Below are 16902 nucleotides of genomic sequence, written 5' to 3'. Positions count from 1 at the left end.
TTTTATACTATATAGATAACTTAATTATATGCATATCACTTAAGTTGTATATAATTATGTTCTTTCTCTTTGGAAAGCGTTCATCAGGTTTTATAAACATTTAAACGCCATTTCACATAACATATTCCGTACGTATTTTTTTCGCTAGATAATTGTGCCTTATGTGGATCTAATGATGATTGCGTGATAGAACCACAAATAACAGAATAATAAAAGAACATAAAGTATGAAACAAGATTTGGACTATACGAGCATGTGATACATAGTGTATATCAATATATATATATGATAGAAGTACATCTATTTAATGCATAAAGTCTTTTTGCCTTTTTTTCAAACTGGATTTCTCATTAGTTTTAAGGGTGTCACATATATCTAACTCCATACAAACAGTGCATTGTTTTAACATTTATACTTTATAGTAGTAGTAAATACAAACATATTCGAACCGGCTAGAAACAGTTGATTACCAATAGACATTGATTACCATATATCCAATCATCATTTATCAATTATCAATTATTGTGGTCCCATGTGACCATTAAACGCCTTGTAGACGGCCAGCTGTACAGTGCACTGATCCAATCTAAATCGTATATCTATATACTATATGTGTGCGATCTCTTCACGATCTCTTACTCTATTCTATTCAAACCCTCTCTGATGCCAATTTTGTAATTTAGCCTGTTTCAATGATTTTGTACATTATGTGCAGCTCTTCTACTTGAGTTTCCTTTCACTTTATCCAAGTTTCATAATTTCATTTAATTTTTAAAGCTTAGTTTAAATAAATTTGTGTTTTTTTCTTGTATTTTTTAATTTTTATTTTTGTTTTCGGTTGCATTAACTACGTTCTTTAAATAGCACAAATAACACCTGTATTGAAATGTTTCACCATCAAGTTTTTTCCATTTTATTTATCATTTTCAGCAAGTGATCGCTGTTTAACATTTATTAATATGTTTATGTTATGTTTATTTAAGAGGCACTGTTTTTAAGGCAACACTACAGAGTGAAGTTTCATTTACCAGGATTTATGTACACAAAACCAAGGATCATAATACAACCAAGTGTATAGGGGAATTGGAAATATGGAAAAGTCATTTGCAAATTATATGAAAACTCAGTAAAGGGTAAACAAAACATTTTTATACACATAACAATTGTAACACTACATTCAACATTCACTGTAATATTGTATAAGTATATGTATATATATTTTCTTGTTCATTCTTTTTCCGTTCATGGGGGGAGCAATTTGGATGAAATTATTTGTGATTAATTTGCCAAAGTCGAGAAATCATTTCCGACATATTTGACAAATGGGTTTCCGAATAATTGAAATAATCCATTGGGGATTTCTGCAAATGTTTAATGCTTGCCCGCAGATCTCAATCTGTGTCTTAATATCAACTCTACAATCAGTATATATTGCTAGAAAATATGTGACTTTTGCCACTTTATAGTATAGATATATATATATATAACATATATATATACAGTATATATTCTTGTTCTAAAGCTTATTTGTTCTTCTTTTGGGAAACCTGTAAAGTGTAAATGTTTATTGTTTGTGTTCATTTGTTGTGCATTTCGGATCGTACAATTCGGTGCTATATATATATATGCACAGCTGTTAGGTACAATGCGAAATGTACATATGTAAATACTGTTAAATTCTTTGCATATGTTCTTCAATTTTGTTTGTTTCTTTTCTTTTTTTTTTTTGCAATATCTTCTTTTTTTTACTTTTACAATTTGCTGTAGAAAGTGCAACAGGTCATGTTTTGGTAGCGCAAATATTTACAGAGCGCGTTTACCTCTTAAGTGCGAAATACTTAAATAAATTGGGCAAATTGACAAGTAGACAGCCACGCCCACTTCCATGTATGTGTGTGTGTGTGTAGAGTGTAAATCAAAAAAGTAAAATAAACTAATAATGTAATTGTTTTTAATAATTTTATTTAAATTATATTTTGTGTTTGAGTTTTGTTTTTGTTTTACAAACTGCATTTCAATAAATTGTAAATTGTAAATGGTAAAATGTAAAAATACAAAAACTTAAGGCGCAATTATTAGAAACGCTTCAAATCAGAACTCAGAAATTCACTTTAAGTTTAATTACAAATTATGACTTCGTTTTGCTTAGAGAAGAAGAGAATAAAGTCTATCAAATAAGGGCTTAAACACAAGTTACAAGTTACAAATTACAATTATAATTAAATCATCATTTCATTTATTTTCTTGTATTTTTTTATTTTTTTGTTGATTTTGTTTTTCTGCAAACTCGAAACTGAAACTTACAACTTAAGGCATTAAATTAAGATTACAAATTAAAATAAACTGAGTCGTTGAATAAGATATTTATATATAATTAATAATTTGTATTTTTCAAGCTGATAAACCGTATTGATAAATTGCACAATAATTGAATAATGAAAGAAACAAAAAAATAAGATAAAAATTAAAACATTGCGAGAAATGTTTCTGAGTACATTTTTTCGTAAGGGGGTGTGTCTGCCCATGTGTGTGTAAGTGTGTGTGTGTGCTCACAATAACATATATTTATCATATCATATAGTCTGACTTGCATGCTTTACGTATGTTGTATGTTGTAATTGTATTTCTTTCTTTACTTTTTTGCAGTGATCAATTTAGCCTAAAAACCAAATAAAATATGTACATCATACTTGTATGCGTGTGTGTGTGTGTTTCAGGGGTGTGTGTGTTTTGTTGACTTAAAGTTAACATTAAATTGAATTAAACTAAATCAGCTCAACACACTAACAACTAGCTATAATGCTCCTTTCGAGTCGCATCGAGTCGAGTCGCTTTAACAACTCTCTTGCGCTTGCGCTTAAATATTAATTTCAATTTATCATAGTATCATATGTAATTAACTAGCTACGGCTTTCAACGGCTCTTTTTTTTGTTTAGGGGGGTGTTGTTGGGGGTAGTGACAGGGGACAAATATGACACACTTATAGACTTATGTGTGTGTGTGATCTGTATGGGTGTGTGTGTTTGTTTGTTTGTATAATTTAAAATTATAACTATTAACCATACAATGTAGATATACATATATATATTAGATATACTTATTAGCATAAGTTACACATTAGACAATAATTGTAGATATGACACTGTCACTTGTTGTTGCTTAAACTTAAATCAATAACAAAACCTTTCGCTTCCAGCTCGACTTCCCCATAACTATTGCACTGGTCTGGAAACTGTTTTTTGTTGTTCTTCAACTCGATCTTGCTGTTGTTGATGTTGTTGTTGTTGTAGTTGTTGTTGCTACTGCTGCTCGGGTGCATAGCCAACAGCCAAGTGTTGGCCATAGCAATCGTAGCCGCCACGCCCATAGCCAGCCGCACTCAGAAACGTTCGAGTCTCTTTACGCGGTGGCGGTGGCATCATCACCAGATCGTTGTCGCTGCTGTTGCTGTTGCTGCTGTTGTTGCTACTGCTGTTGTTGACTGGCTTCTTGTTGCTGTTGTGATGTTGCTGTTGTGGTTGTGGTTGTTGTTGCTGCTGCTGCTGTTGTAGTAGCTTATAATCGCTTAAGGCGACACCACGTGCCGGCTATGTGCCCCAGCCACCAGATATTCTTGGCCTTTTGTGATTGGGCGCATCATAATCGCTCAACTGTTGCTGTTGCTGATGTTGTTGCTGCTGCTGTTGTTGCTGCTGCTGCTGTTGTTGTTGCTGCTGTTGCTGCTGCTGCACTGCAACGGCAGCGAGACGCACGTCCTGTTCGCTGCTGGGCGCACCTGCGTTTAAGATAATAAAATCTGTTAAACTATTAGTTTGAGCTGTACTGTTTGCATGTGTGTGTGGCACGGGCAGCAGGCGGAGGCTTTTTTTTAGGGGCCAGACGCATCGGCATTCAACGCCTGGCAACGGATTAACAATGTGTGTGTGTGTGTGTTTTGTATGTGTATGCATATGAGTGTTCATGTGTGTGTTGTGTGTGTGTGTGTTACACTCAGTTGAGTTAGTCAAGAAATTAATCAATTAATAAAGTCAGGCAATTAATTAGTTGTCAATTTTGTTTTAGCTTAAATCGAAATTTGGATACAAAAAAATAAAACACAATTTTTTGGAAAAAAGAAAGTATGAGAGACATGACAAAATGATTGATAGCTGGCTGGTTTTTTGAACAGAAAAGAATTGAACGAATTTTGAAGACGAATCATGTGTGTATGGCAAAAGACAAGCTGATAAACAATGTTCGAGAATCGATGCTAAAAATGTTTGTCGCTAGTTTATCAGCTGTCGAATTTGGTGTATCGAGTGCGCTGTGTTTCATTTTGTATGTGTGAAAATGTATGTTTTGTTTGTTGGTTTGTTTGTTTGTTTGTTTTGGCCAATTTACCGGCAAAATTCCATCTAGCATTATGTCCCATAAGCGCGCGGTACGGATATCCATCATACTTATCATGCCCTAAAAATTGTCATATATATTTGTTGTTGTTTTGGTTATTATTATATTTACTTTTAATTATTATTAATTTGTAATTTCGATTTTTTGGGTTTTTAATTTGTTAATAGAACAAACAACGCGAAAAGAGAAATATATGTAATTAAATCACACTCGGCGTATACGTAATATTACATATTAAGTATACGCCGCTTAATACGAGTTTCGTTTTTTTTTTTTAAGGTAGCATTAAAAGACATGCCGCAAAAAGAACAACATTGAACAAAATTAGTAGATATTCAAAAAATTTTCAATTTTGCAAGCGAAAATTTCACAAGGGAAAAAAAGGAAAATTGAAAAACCAAAAGAGTTGAAACGTACCTGGAGTCGGTGTTATGTGGCCGGTTGATGAGGGCCGTGAATTCGGCATGACCAGATGCTGTTGCGAATGACTTAGGACGCTCAAATTGGTGGCCTGCTCTGCGCTTCCGTTCGTTCCACCTCCGCCACCGCCGCCGCCAGGCGCTCCAGTTAATATGCTGGCGTTGTTCAAGTGTGTGATAACATTCGCTGCACTAAGTGAGCCACCTGCACCACCTGCGGCACCTCCGTTGGCTGAGGCATTGCTGCTGGTGCTGCTGCTGCTGGAACCGCTGCCCGTTGAGCCGTTGCTGTTATGCTGATTGTGTCCGCCGCTGGCGGAGAGATCGCGTGGCGGCGACTGTGGCTCCGCCTTGACCTTGATGGGGACGGGTGAGCTGGCGGGCGGCGGTGTGCTATTCGAGACAGCCAAGTGCGATAGACTGCAAGGCAGATTATGATGTTGGTCGCCGTTAAGTGTTTGCCTGCTGGGACTGCTGCTGCTGCTATTCGCCGGGCTCGGGGCCTGGACTACCCACCTAGTGTGCTGCTGGACGAGACCCGAATGCCACTGCGGCAGGCTCATAATGTCCGCGCTCATCGCCCCCGACGACGAGAAATCCTGCGCCCCAAACGAGTAGCTGGTCAGCGCGGGCATCGGTGTCTGCAGCGTCACCACTGGCGTGTTCAGCGACGTCTGGCTCTGACGCTGCTGCAATGCAAAGCACAGAGATGAGGGATTTCATTTGATGGAGGATAAAAGTTAAACTTAGTCAACTAATCTGATTTAAAATATAATATAGTACACTTTAATCTAGAACCATAATTTATGTTCTACTAATAAGCTGTATTTCCTTCAAATTTACTTCACTTTATGTTCAATAATTCATGCATAAATTAATAAAATAAAGTAAATTGTCTGACATCTATAAATCCATTATTTAAATATTTATGACAGTCGTCTTTTTCTATGACATGCTTAGAAAATAATTTATGCATAAAATGTGAAAGTGACTCTTTAAATTCCAAGTCTCATAAACCAATAAATCAATAGCTTCGAACGATATCTTCAACTGAAATTATTACCATACTTAAGCATTTAAAAAACTGTAATAATAACAACAGCTTGTACTGTACTGATGATCATATTTGAATATTGAAGAATTAGCTAAAATAGTAATATATTTATCAATAATACATTTTGTATTTTTTCAACTATGTTTGGCAAGATTTAAAACTTATAAATTTATCTTATAAATTGCTGAATTTCTTCATTAAAAGTTTTTATAACTAAGTTTTTGTTCAGTTGATAGAGTTACTATTTAATGCTAATGAAGTCAACAATCTATACTTATGTAAACTAAATTTAATTCTTGAATCGAATTTTAAAATGACAAATTAAAAACACTAAACTGAATTAAATTAAATATGCAAAATACATTAAACATTTCTAACAAGTATCTTATAAGTTGCTGAATTTATATTTATAATGAGTTTATTCCTTATGTATCTTTATAATTAAGTTGTTCTTGCTAATGAAATTGCTTCGTTTACTTATTTTGATATACTAAATATATCGCTATTAAACCAAGTTTAATTACGGCTGACTTTGTAAACTCAACCGACTGACTGCATTTGAGTTAAGGTAGCAGAAGTTTTCTTTGCATAATCTTTAAGCTGTTAGCAAATAAAGAGGTAATGTTTTGGTATTGTATTGAACTTACATCTGCATAGGCAACATCCTCCGCTGTCGCCGACATGTTTGGCGCTATGGTGGGCGGTATAACGACACGCAAATTGGAAGCTCGTCCATTCTGGCTACCCGGCGATTGCTGTTTAATGGGCAAATGATGTGCTGCAAAAACGGGGTTTAATTGTTTAATAGATTGCTCTGAAAATTGTAGGCTATCAATTGGATGGATGTGTGGGGGGAGAGGCAGTCAGGGGGGCGTGTTGTCCATTAAATAATTTTGCTAACTAAACTAATTGTACGTATTGAATGTGTGTGTGTGAGTGTGTGATTATGTGTGTGTGTGAGTTGGGGAATAGGGAGTAAGAGTCTATTATGAATATAGTCATTATGCCCACCTATGCCAGGACTGGGACCTGGACTGGGTGATCCCACAAGCGGCGAATGTGAATGTGGATAACCGTTTGACATCTCCAACATGGTACCCGATGGATAGACTGATGAATGAAATATATAAAGAATATATAGATATGCAACAGTTAAATAACTTTATCACCATACGCGCGATTGGCAAGTACACGAAATACACAACAAACGAATGGCAGGCAAAAAATGGTTAGCGATTAGATTAACCAAAACGAAACGAAACGAAAAACGAAAAAATGGAAACTTGAGAATGTAGTTTCCAAAAATAGTACTTAAATATATATTGTTAGAATCGCGGTTAAGTGTCTAAACGAATTGTGCATGCAATAAATCAAAATAAGGTAGGGGAAAAAACACAAGACAAGAAATCTAATTAAAAGAATGTGAAACCAAAACAGTAACAGTAAGAGAAACAGAAACAGCAACAGAAGTAAATGAAAATTGTGCACCCGCGACACTGTACTAACTTATTAAGGACATCCCACCTGAATCCGTCTCCGAACTCGATGGACGTGGGCTGATGTTTGTGTGGGACATTTGTGGGCTGGCCTGCAGCAGATTCTCACCGTAGGAGCCGGGCACTGGCACCGAAACTGGCAGCGTGTAACTCGTGTTGGGCATTGGTCTATTCGGTGCACCTCCGCCACCGCCACCGCCGCCTCCGCCGCCACCACCGCCCGTGACACCGCCAATGGCGATTTGGTTGCGCTGCATCATATTTTGAAATTCCTCGTCGATCTTATTGTATTTGGCTTCGGTGCGCGGGGTGAGCGTGTAATCGGCCTCCGCTTCGGGTGAATCCGGTGACATGACGCCGTTTTTGTTCTCCTTCTGCGAATACGAGAGCGACAGAGAGAGTGAGAACAAAATAAGAGATTGTTAAATTGCTGGGTTAAAATGAGACGGGGGCAAGTACTCGTAATTGGCCGAGAGAAAGAGAGAGAGAGAGAGCGAGAGGGGAAGCTTGCTTTGGCACTTGACACGTCGCCGCTCTGTTGATGTGCTAAATTATGTAAATCTTGTCTACGCTCTGCACGGCATTAACATTACAAAACAATTTAAAAGGCAGCAAACAAAAGACAACAGCAACAGCAACGGCAACGGCGACAATGTCGCATTAGAAATGCAAAATACATTGGCGTCTATGGGTTCTACTTCATCTCACTCTTCCCGCGTCCTTTCCCATTGTTGCCAGAAGCCCAAAACTAAGTGTTCTTCTTGCTGTTGCTGTGGTTGTTGTTTTTGTTATCTGTGTTTGTTGCTTTGTTTGTTTTCCGCGTGGCTGCTGCGCTTTTCTTTACAGCTCACTTGAGCACTCATAATTTCATGCAACTGTCAGACGCAAGATAAATCCCGATAACTCGCTCCAACAAGTAACGAGTGTCGGGCATTTATTTATCGATATGCATATTACAACAACGAGTTTAAAGCGACGAGTAATTGCTTGTTGATTGACGTCAGAGTAGCGTGACAAATTTCAAATAAAAGTCACGCCAACAAATTTAAATATTTGTTAATTAATTTGTAGAAAGTTATTGTATATAACGCTTGGTTAATAACCACACGCTAATGCAGGCCATTTAACCAATTACTTTAATTTATAAATTAATTTTTGCTAACGAGTAACTATTAATATTTTGAAAATATAAATTTTCTTCAAATTTTAAATTACAAAAATCTCGAAGAATTAAAACACGGCAACGATTATTAAAATATGTTTACATTAACTTCTAATATGTAACAGATTTAAGAAGTTAATAATCATCAGCGAGTGTAAACAATCGAGCAATTCTCAATTCCTATAAATATTATTTTTGTGGCAAATTTTAAATTAAGAAATTTATAAACTGCATCGAATGAATTTTAAAATATATTATATTTTACATTAACTTTTTTTATGCAAAAATTGGAAGATACTTGATCATTAGAGAGTGAAAACGAACGAGTAACTATCAATTCTTTTACCAATTTTTAAATGAAAAGTTAAGAGAAGTTTAACGAACGATTTAGAATATCTTTTTTACACATTGACTTGGATAAACGAGGATTTAAGTAGTGTATTCAAAAGATAAACTGTTAACTTTTAACGAGTCTTTTCTTTTAGAGCGCAGACTAATGTTACAAATGCCAAACGTAATTAATATGTTCAACGAGTAGCGAGTTCACTTACCTCAATTATGTTCTTGTTGGTGAGCGATTCGTGTGGCTCATTGTATTCGGTGTACTTGAGCAGCACCCGATCCATATCGGTGCTGGCATACTGATACAGCTTGTTGCTCGACGAGAAGATGATCAACGCGATCTCGCAGTCACAGAGCACTGACAGCTCGTAGGCTTTTTTCATAACGCCGAACTTGCGTTTGTTGAAGGTCACCTGAGGAATAAATGGGAGTTGGGGGGGGGGAGGATAAGAAAGGAAAGTTTACAAAACTGTTTTCGAATTGCCTGCTCAAATATTTATGTAATTAGAGGCTAGCCTCTTGGTACACTACTAACAGCGATTGGTAATGAATCGATTACGGCCAAGTCAAGGCCAAAAGACACAAGTTATTGTCGTGTGCGAGTGTGTTAAGGTGTGTGTAAGCGTGTGTTCTTGACGCTGTTCATTTTGTTGTCAGTTATGACGCGTTTACGACTTGGTTAGGCATTAACCTTTACGATGCCGCAAATGTCCTTTGCCTGGTCACGCACATTGGCATCGAGTGCTTCGTATCGAATCAAAAGCAACAGTTGCAAATTTGTAGCACAAAGTTGAGAGTAACATACGTGTATATAGTATATCGGAAGTAGTTGTCTTTGAGTATATAATTAACGGAAATTAAAGTAACTCAAATCGAAATTAATGAGCCAGATACTTAAGGCAGTTTATTTATAGTATTATATTTTTGTTTATAAGCTAAAAATAAATGCAGTTGGCAGATTATGAATCTAGCACTCGATTTGTGCTTGAAATAAACCAATCAAATGTAAATGAACTGACTCTCAGCTAACCAATGTCCAGCTGGGTGTGTGAATGCCTTTAACGGACATTTTATGGGCTTCTTTTGTAGCTCGAAGTCGAAGTACGTTGGCTTTTTAATTAATAAAGTTGAAGAAGCATTTCTATGGAAGCGACAACACACTCGAACGCATGAAAGCCAATAAAGGCATGCAGGCTCTGATTAAATTAAGTATACGCAGCGTTTAACTCACCTGTCGATTGCGCTCGTCGGTGATGCGTGAAATTTGAATTTTTTTGCGACCCATGGCAACAGATTCCGAATCAGATTTGATGCTCGAATATAATAATAATGATGATAGCTATTCCCCTTAGCACGTCTTCGGGGTGTAGTTGCTGTTCTTCTTCTTCTGGTTGTTGATATTCAGGCTGTTGCTGCTGCAACCGTTGTTGTTGTTGGTAGGAAGATGCCTTAGTCCTGCTTATTTTAGGTGTTGTTGTTGTTGTTGCGGCAGATGTTGGGCATATTTAATACACATATAATGTACCTTCTCTCTCACTTTCTATATTTCTTTGTATATAATGGCTCTGTATATATATAAATCTGCTGGACGGTTTCTCGAAAACGGCAAATGTTTGTATTTGTTTTTGTTTGAATTATTATTATTGTTGTTTGCAGTTAGTGATTGTTGTTGTTCCTTTATGTTAAATAAATATGTTGCTGTATAAAGTGTTCTCAGGTATCTGCAAAGAATGAAAGAAATTGAAATTGGATGTTGAGTAACCATGTGGACAACTTAAACAAAGCGCATCCTACGATGAGCAATCATATCATATTAGAAAGAAGAAGAAAGAGCGAGAGTAACCGAACGAAGCTAAGGGTTAACCCACTTAGTGGCTGACTTCAAAGAGGATGCCCCGAGTCAGTGGCAGCCATTGAGCGAGCAACTTGTTGACGCTTCATTGGCCACGTGCCGAAAGTTCAATGCACCTCCCAGTCAGTCACTGTACACAACACAACACAGCACAATGTGGTCCAGTCCAATGGTGACCCATTTATGTTGTTGTCTCTTGTGTGTGCTTTATACTATGTGTGTGTGGCCTATTAAGGGCATTACTTGGGTTAATTTATGTGCTGCTGCTGCTGCTGCAGAGAGTGACCATTAGAAATCCTTTTGTAGGCTACTTTTTACCTTGGCTATTCGCCCTTCATTGAACGCAGTTCGCTGGACACGCTCTCACGCGTGATTAGCGCCATTTCCTGCGCACGCTTTGATGTCCTTCAGGTGCCCACGCAGCACACACACATACAGTAACCACACACACACACACACACACAACTGAAATCAGTAGGCTCCAAAGAGCACTTCAAACTCAGTGGATAGCTGTCCACGTTTAGTACATTATTTATTCATCAAAGCAGAAACAAATTACAACACAAAAAAAAAATGATAACAAAAATGTGTGCATCAAACTTTTCAAAATAACAAAAACTTGTTTGTTTGCTTTAAAAAGAAAAACAATAACAAACCAGAAAGTATGAGTGCAGGCAATTTTATAAAGCGAATAAATTCCAGAAATAAATTCTGATGAACTGCATATTAATGGCAACTATTTGCCAACTAATTGTCAAAAATGATGCCCAAAGTGCGTGGGCGATGATGTGCTGACAAGTTATGCTTAAAATGCAATTAAAAGTAAATAAATAAAATGAATTTAGAAAGTGAAAATATAAATAAAATTCGGTTATACATAGCTTGTAAGAATCATATTCAAATTAAACGCTGTTTATAATATTTCTATACTTTATTTATTTGCTTGCACATTCAGCTAATATACCCACTGTGCAAGCGCTCCATTACAGGATATAAAAGAATAAAAGACGCCTGTGGCTACTGTCAAGGCACGTGGCTGCAAAACGCGAGCTACTTCTCAGTGTCTGCCGTATGAGTGTGTGTTTGTGTGTGTCTCTTTGTGAACGTGTTTGTGTGCTCTCTGTGTGTGTGTGAGTGTGTCTGGCTGTGTAAACATGGCAATTCTTGTTGCTCGCCACGCTACGCTACGCCACGCAGGTCCAGGCACGGCGGGAAAGCGCAAATTTCCGAGTGCGAGTGCCGGAAATCGAGGCAGATGAATTTCAATTGCTTCTCCCGCTCGCTCGCTTGCTTGCTCGCCTGTCCTTAGTCGTTATTGTCCTTTTTGTCGCCTGTGTGTGAACTGAGAGCTGTGAGCGCTAGCCTGGCTTGTTTGTCCTCCGGCCAGGGCAACTTTGCTGCCTTGGCAACGTTTGCTTAGAAATGAGTTCGCCTCACGCAGCAACAGCAACAACAGGAACAACAATACGGATATCAACGACGTCCTACGCAATATGTTTCAGCTTTCAACCCTGGACTGCCTTACAGCCTGCTTTATTGGGGGGTTAGGAAATTGGGGTTGGGAGTAAACTCCACGTGCTGGCAACCTTGACGTACAGCCCTCGATTTCAAAAAGGAAAAGCGAATAGGAACAAACAACAACAACGAATAGGAACAACAACAAAAGCATTGCATGGCCCAAAAAAAAAATTCGATACGAAAAATGATTATCTGGAGCGTGCGTGCGTTTTGTATATGTCATTATTGAAATAAAAGATATATGTGTGGAGGAGTTAGGCGGAAGACGAACTTTGAATCGATATCGTGTATCGATAATGCACAGATGACGCTGCGATCCCAGATAAAGTATAAAAACCACAACGAATGGCAAATAGTTGCTCACACACACACACAGTTTCGGTTAGTCATTGCTTAAGTAGTTTACTTGGCAAAGTTCTGTGTATGGAATTCGTCATATGTGCATATTACACATACGCAGAGTTGACAAAGGCGAAAGCAATTAAAACTCCAAGTGACAAATCGAAAGGACACACACAACACATAACGTATACGTAATGTGATATAAGCTCTCACACACACTTTTCTGTCATATTTGGTTTAAATAGTTGAGCACACAGTTTAGCGTCCATAGTTAATTAAAACATCCCAAAAAAAGTTGCTACTAATTAATGGCCAGCAATCATGGGACATTTAATCCGGGCAAATATTGACACTAATCGACAGATTTGATTCGATTTGATTTGTTTGCTGTGCCGCCGCCTCAACATCGTCATCGTCATCAACATCATCATCATCATGCTGACATCTTCTGATCGAACACAAAGGAAGCATTGATATGGGTACCTTGATACCGCAACATTTAACCACGGGCTGCACTTCCCCATCGCTGAGTAAGAACTGAGGCAACTCATATTTTTAGTGTAAAGACGCCGATAAATGTTGACCTCAAGTTACTTACACACACACTTAAGTGTAACCAGATGCACACACACATTACACACATGCATACGCATAACAAATGGAAGCTCAACCTATAATTATCGTGATAAGGACCCGCATTGAAGTTGAAGTCGCAGTCGAAGTATCGAAGTAAACGACGACAACGGAAACAAAGAGAAATGCGTCATTGAACAGCACGAAACATGAATAATTGAAGCTGCTTAGCGGTTAGCACTTGGTGCGGAGGGAAGGGGACGATGAAGTGGGTCTTGAGGCGTCGCTTAGCAGCTAGCAATTAAAGCTTTTTGTGTATTATACAACTTGGCATGCGTAATGCACAACACACACACACACACACATTCACTCATTTGATACGCTAAAAGACGTTAATTAAAATGTGCTAAAGACTCGAACTCAACCGAGCAACGCAAATGCAATTTGATGCGTTGCTCGACAGGTAAAGCAAGAGATATTTGAACACATTTCAAAATAGACTCGCATTTCCCCCACACACTGAGAGCTCCATCAGCTCTGCAGGCTTTGAATAGCATACTTATGGGCGTTTGCTTAATGGCAAAGCAAATGCCAAGGAATTTAAAGAGTATTTTCTAATATTAAATGTACATTATATGCTTAAAGTTGCGTACAAGTCAAACAATTGTTTTAGCAAAATAATACATACTGTTTTACTTTATTAAACTGTTTTAAAAATACTACATTTATAGTGAAACATGTATAAATACTTTATCTACGTATACGCAATATTTTAGTTAGAGCGTAATTGGTTTTATATGTTAAAAATCTCCATAAGTTTGATGCCCCAAAACACTTGTTTAATGTCTAGTCGAATATATGTATGTGCGTATACTTCATATACGTATACGCAACATTCTTACTCAAGAGTATATATTTATTAGCTTTATTACATGTTTAAATGAACATAAAAGTCATAAGTTTATTGTTGAAAAAAAAAATCATAGTTAAATACATATCTCCTTCTACTTTATTTACGTATACGCAATAATCATGTTAAAGAGTATTTTCTATTGCATGTTTAAATAAACATAAAAGTTAAAAGTTTGTTGTTAAACAAAAATGATAGTAAAAAATGTGCGTATACTTCATCAACGTATGCGCAATATTCATGTAAAATAGTTCTCGAATAACTATAATATTATTTTTTTTTGGTATTTATTACAGTTTTCTGTTTTTATTTCCTTTCTAAAAGTCATGTTCACAAAGTGAAGTGCGCTTTATTGCAGTTTGCATTAGTTTAGTGTTGGCTGGAAAGCGAAATTTATGATGCAATGAATTCCATAAACTACAGCCAATGACTTTTAAGATTTTCACTTTTGTTTTGTTCAAGTTTGCTGTTGTTGTTCATTGCTTTTGGCCACTTATCGATGCGAGGCTCTTATCGAAATCTGCATTTGCCGCAGCCGCAAATGCTGCTGCTGCGACTGCGGCTGCCACTTGCCACTTAGCGGCCACCATTTGACTGGCCAAGCCGATTAGATAGTCATTCACACGCTTCAAGTGCTTGAACAGTCAAAAAAAAAAAGTGGGATAGCAAAAGCTATAAATCAAAACGACACGTCACAGCCTTGTACAAGTGTGTGAGTACCAAAAAAAAAAATAAATAAAAAAAAGTGCTGTGCTGGGCAGGTGCACAAGTGAGTGCTAAGCACAAAGAAGGCCCCGAAAAAAAAGCGTTGTTTGCTAATTGCAAAGCAAAGTGACGTCGTTGGTGTGTTGGCAACCATCAGCTAATCAACCCGGACATGGATAGAATGGCAATGCTGCTTCTGCTGCTGCTTCTGCTGCTGTACTTGTAAACGTGTGAAGGAAAGTGTCTCGCCTGGGGTCATAACTTAACACAGTTTGTTTTGCATAGACAGCGCGACAATTAACCATTTGCGGTTGCAGTTGCAAGTTGACTGGGTCAGCAACGTGTTGGCGTATGCCACTTGAGCACAGCCAAAAGAAACAAGCCACAAAACACAAAGCACACAAAACAGTCAGCCAGCCAGGCTGGCAGGAAGGAAGGAAATTAGCGTCTGAGAGGAGAAAAGGATGCGCGCCTTAGATGTTTGTTGCACGTTGTAGGCATGTGTGTCAAGACTTGTTATCACAGTAGTTTTCGTTGGCAATTAGAAGCTTGCCGACGACCGCAGCAACATTTTGCGCCATTTTAATTGGCCCAAAAGACGCGGGCCACAAAGTGCAACTAAGTCGCAGTCACCTCACAAAAGATGTATGCACAGATCATTAGGCAATTGGCCAAAAAATGAAAAAATTATATGTGTATGAGTGTATGCGTCCAATTTGTAATTAATTTGCATTGAATTAAATTGAGGAAGTTTGTCATCAAGATGACTTGAATTGAGTTGAGTTTTATTAGCAGCGTTGCGGAATTAATTACGCACTCCCAGCGCATTTGATTAGCAAGTAATTCTCATTCTACGAATTACCGCAACATTTTTTAATGTAAACGAGGATGCAAAAGTAATATAAGCAAAAATTGTGTTTGCTAATTAATCCTTAATATTTTGTATGCCATAAACAATAATTGTAATTAAAATATTTGATATAAATTAAGGAACGCAAAATAAGGGAATTTCACGTGTCTTTGAGATGTTTTGTATGACGAATTTCATGCGCTAATTAATCTCTAATATGAGATGCTATGAATGTTTATACGCAAATTCATTAGATGATTCATTAAATGATTTTGTTTGGGTTTCGTGGTTTTCTTTTGGTGAAACATCTTAAATTAATACCATTAAATGTATCGCTTGCAATTAGCAGCAGTTTGTTATCGCTGTTGTTGTTGCGTTTGCTTTTGTTACGATTTACTGTAAGTAATTTATTCAAATTTTAAACTTTTCCGTATTATTTGGATGAATGAACTTTAGCTGAGTTGTTGGGAAACCAGTTCGACAATTGAAGCTGCTTCTGCTTCGGCTTCTCACTCTCAGCGCAGCATTTGACATGAGACAGACACAAACACAAACACACACACACACACTCGCAATTGGAGAGACCTTTCATAAATTTCATTTTTATTGCAGCAACAAAATAAAATAAATAATTTTTGTTCCCTCTCTTAAAGTCGTTTTAAATACTTGAATTTATGAACACGTTTGCAAACAAAAAAATGCAATTGAATTCATTGCAATTATTTTGTAAATGCTTCGTCGTCTTTTTGGGAGTTTTTGCCTTTCGCTCCGTTTTAGTTCGTCTCGAAATCTCTCGCCCACAAAACTCGCTCAGCAAGAGATTAATCAACTGGCTCTGATCGGGTTTTAGGGTCTGTCTCTGCTCTGAGAATTTGCGTTAATGCGAGACACTTTGACACTCACATCTGACGATTTGTTATACTCGTAAATCCAACTTAATTAACGCCACGCGCAACGTCGCGTTTTAAAACGCACCCGAAACGCCTCATTTGCGGCTGCCATTGAGCCGCATCAAAGGCGGCAATACATTTCCTTTTAGTTCCGCTATTTGTTGGCATTTTTGGGATAGTTTTGCACAACTGAAATTGTATCCTCAAATACAAAGTTGTTGAAATTCAAGACAATATGAAGAAGGGAATTTCGACTGATGGATTTTTTTTGTGGGGTAGTTGACAAGGAAGAAGTCTTTAATTGAATTGAAAACCTTTAACATTACTTTTAATATTATTTTAATTATTATTTATTATTATAGGCGTATGTTCCAAATTCCAAAGAATTCCTATATTTTA

The 16902-nt window shown here is 37.2% G+C and overlaps 1 protein-coding gene and 1 long non-coding RNA gene across 3 annotated transcripts in view; one reads left to right on the top strand and one right to left on the bottom strand.

Annotated features, from left to right (window-relative positions):
- Nucleotides 1-3063: 3063 nt before the first annotated feature.
- LOC133840550 (myocyte-specific enhancer factor 2) overlaps nucleotides 3064-16902 on the bottom strand; it is a 63344-nt gene continuing 49505 nt past the window's right edge. The window contains exons 5-12 of one of the 2 annotated variants that reach the window (XM_062272442.1): nucleotides 10095-10584; nucleotides 9073-9276; nucleotides 7370-7733; nucleotides 6511-6641; nucleotides 5326-5498; nucleotides 4808-5229; nucleotides 4382-4450; nucleotides 3064-3797 (exon numbers count right to left, since the gene is read on the bottom strand). In XM_062272442.1, the coding sequence (XP_062128426.1) occupies nucleotides 3589-3797; nucleotides 4382-4450; nucleotides 4808-5229; nucleotides 5326-5498; nucleotides 6511-6641; nucleotides 7370-7733; nucleotides 9073-9276; nucleotides 10095-10148 (1626 nt within the window). In that variant the 5' untranslated portion in view covers nucleotides 10149-10584 and the 3' untranslated portion in view covers nucleotides 3064-3588. Of the gene's footprint in view, nucleotides 3798-4381; nucleotides 4451-4807; nucleotides 5499-6510; nucleotides 6642-6874; nucleotides 6974-7369; nucleotides 7734-9072; nucleotides 9277-10094; nucleotides 10585-16902 lie in introns of both variants that reach the window. The other variant, XM_062272440.1, reaches the window with a different exon arrangement.
- LOC133840564 (uncharacterized) lies at nucleotides 4037-5570 on the top strand. Its single transcript, XR_009894194.1, has 2 exons — nucleotides 4037-4202; nucleotides 4670-5570. It is a non-coding gene; the product is annotated as an uncharacterized LOC133840564 (long non-coding RNA).

Source organism: Drosophila sulfurigaster, chromosome 3 (assembly GCF_023558435.1).
Source record: "Drosophila sulfurigaster albostrigata strain 15112-1811.04 chromosome 3, ASM2355843v2, whole genome shotgun sequence".
Lineage (NCBI taxonomy): Eukaryota > Metazoa > Arthropoda > Insecta > Diptera > Drosophilidae > Drosophila > Drosophila sulfurigaster.
Note: the sequence above shows the minus strand (reverse complement) of the source record. Positions and strands in the feature narration are given on the sequence as shown.